The 3,004-nt window shown below is 42.2% G+C and overlaps 1 protein-coding gene across 1 annotated transcript in view; it reads right to left on the bottom strand.

Annotated features, from left to right (window-relative positions):
- Window positions 1-2,895, bottom strand: part of meltf (melanotransferrin) — a 12,679-nt gene extending 9,784 nt beyond the window's left edge. The window contains 5 exon segments of the mRNA XM_070440241.1: window positions 227-377; window positions 737-922; window positions 1,573-1,672; window positions 2,039-2,193; window positions 2,582-2,895. Coding sequence (XP_070296342.1) covers window positions 227-377; window positions 737-922; window positions 1,573-1,672; window positions 2,039-2,193; window positions 2,582-2,624 — 635 coding nt within the window. The 5' untranslated portion in view covers window positions 2,625-2,895.
- Window positions 2,896-3,004: the final 109 nt, after the last annotated feature.

Genomic DNA, 3,004 nt, shown 5'->3' with positions numbered 1-3,004 from the left:
AGAGAGAGAGAGAGACAGAGAGACAGAGAGAAACAGAGAGAGACAGAGACAGTCAGAGACAGTCAGAGAGAGAGAGAGAGAGAGACAGAGACAGTCAGAGACAGTCAGAGAGAGAGAGAAACAGAGACAGACAGAGAGACAGACAGATCATAATGTGTGGGTTAATCTCTGAGCGTACAGTCCAGTAGTAAAGGCTGTACAGTATCAGTGTGAGGGTGTACCTTACCTGAAGGCCCCGTTGTAAGCGTAGTATCTCTCCTTGTCACTGTTGTCACATACGAACTGTCCATCGTTGTTGCCTTTACACAGCTGGCAAAGGGAGGGAGGGTCTCCCAGTGACCCAGGGATACAGCTGGCATTAAAGAAATCTGACACGCCTGGGGGAACACCACAAACAGGTTGGTGGGGTATTGGTTTCAAAGCACCTACAGTGTAGTGTGCAGAGTGTGTGTACTGTATGTGTGTGTGTGTGCCAAAGACGTGGATGTCGATTAAGGCAGCCCCACGCACCTCTCTGATTCAGAGGGGTTGGGTTAAATGCAGAAGACACATTTCAGTTGAATGCATTCAGTTGTACAACTGACTAGGTATCTCCCCTTTCCTTTTCCCTTTTTTTTCTATGTGGGTGTGTGTATATCCGTGTGGTTGTCTGTGTTTTTTGTGCGTACGGGCACGCACGTGTGTGTGTGTGTGTGTTTGCGTGTGTACCCTTAGCGCGTGTGTCCCAATTCCCTACCCTGTGGGATGTTACAGCCCATGACAGACATCTTGCTCTGGTCGATGAGGTATCCCAGGGGCATGTTCCAGCCGGCAGTACGTCCCTTCCCTGTGTGACACGTCTTCCTGCCCTTCAGTGTGTTGATGTTGATGTCCGGGTTCCTCTTCTTCACCACGGCAACCGCATAGTAGGTGGTGCCCTCTCCTGTGGAGGTCAGGGTTCAGGGTGATAGTAATGTGTTATTGGTCCAGTTGATCATGTGCCTCCCCTCTTTCACGTTGAGGAACAGAGTCAAAACAGACACAATTGAGGGATATGACCTCGTCCGCTTTCATAAGACAGCGGCTTGATGGCTCATTAGCATGTCCAATCATTCTAAACGTTACTTTAATGCATGCGATTTACTTTAATATGTAATTGTTGTATTGTATGTGTGTCTATAGTTTTGTTCATGTAAGTTGTTTTGTCTGAAACTTTGTTCCCCCTACTGCTGTTGGACCAGTTCTCTCTTGTAAAATAGATGTTATCTCAATAAGAAAAACCTGTATAAATATAGGTTAATTTTTTAAAATTAAATGCCAGTTTACAGTATGAGAGGTGAAAACTGAGTTAAATGGGTCWCTCTCTCCACAATCTATAAGTTACTGTAGGTACATTTCAGATTCCAAAAAATGTCTTCCTCTTTCTGCGTTAAGGGTAAGGTTTCCACAAGCATGTCATAAAACAGAGTAAAAATATCCAAYGCACTATCACAAATGATCGTGAAATAGACACAAATTACTTTATGCGAAATTGGTGATAGACATACTGTGATAGTGTGCTGCAATATCAGAAATATAAGATAAACTCTTTACCATCAGCAGAAGTCTCTCCTGCAGCTATTTTGAAGTTAGTTTCTTCCCCAAATGTGTAGATATTCTTAGCGCTCATTGAAAAGGCATCTACTTGGTTTTTCTAGAAAAATAAAATTAAGAGGGGTTTAAATAGCATGTTTCAATGGTTAACGGAACTGTATGAAATTAAACAGTGTTGCTTCCTAATCAGTCGGACTCAGGACATCGGCAGATACTCCTAGACAACTAGGTCAACACATGCTCCAAAGGTGATATCATTATCCTATCCAAGACTTAAATAAACAAACAATATCAAAGCAATTATTAGGAAAATATAAAAAGATAAACATCAACTGTCACAAACAACTGAATATATATATATATATTTTTTTATAGATTTGATCAAGTTTAATAGGAAGTCATTATCATAATATGATTSTAATATAAACGGAATTGTGCCCTATTTATCTGAACGAGCCCCACTTACCCCGATTTTCTGCGCGCATCCTTCCACAGACGCGTCGCTGACGCATTGGATAGTCGGACGGATGGCCACACTGTTGAAGGCCTGCGCCATGGCGTTACATTTGGTCATYTCTTGAGCGGAGATTACGCACCATCTTATAGTGCTCTGGCCAGACACTGAATAGGGAACACATTCAAACAAAAATAAACATATTTTTGTTGTTGTCCTATGGCTACTCAATRCCCAATGTTCATGGAGTACACAACCAAACGTCGACTGCGCAAATTCGTCTGTAGCAAATTGAAATTCCATCCGGAAACCTCAATGTGCTGATAATATCTAGCATTTTATACGGATTCATTTTAATTCAACCTTTATTCAAATGTAGTCTTTGCAGCTATTATCGTTTTATAATACACACATAACTATGATTTTATTATTATTTGTAAACCTTTATTTAAACTAGGCAAGTCTGAATCTAGGGCAGATTAAAATATGTCGTTATTTTACCTCCACACCTCCATAATTAATATACTATTATATTGAGTAAAAAAAACAGCTCACCAGTCTGAAGGCCTAATATGAGAGAGGCGACGAGTACCCACATAGTAACGGTGTCAGCCAGGCGTGAGAATGCCTGATCCTGTACGATCTCTTTATTTATAACTGCCCGATCTCTGGTAGGGGCTCCAAAGTACAAGTTCCAAGTTGAACTTCAGCTTTCCGCATACCGTTAAACAAGTTATGAGTATTTTACAACATAATTGTATGGGAATCGGTAAACTTTCTAGCTATTCTTCGTCTAACGTTTTCTCTGAAACTTCGTGACTTCCAGACAGTTAGCTCATACCTGGAAAGACACGTCCCTACTGCCCGCAGCTGGCGCTTGGCCAGACCGAACACACAGAGGCCATTGACGGGGAAAGACCCCACCTCTGCTGGCCCTGCCCGGTGCTTTTCCATCGTACATCTCAAGGGGGGGGGGGG

Source organism: Salvelinus sp. IW2-2015, unplaced genomic scaffold, assembly GCF_002910315.2.
Source record: "Salvelinus sp. IW2-2015 unplaced genomic scaffold, ASM291031v2 Un_scaffold2331, whole genome shotgun sequence".
NCBI lineage: Eukaryota > Metazoa > Chordata > Actinopteri > Salmoniformes > Salmonidae > Salvelinus > Salvelinus sp. IW2-2015.
This window is presented reverse-complemented; position numbering and strand designations above follow the sequence as displayed.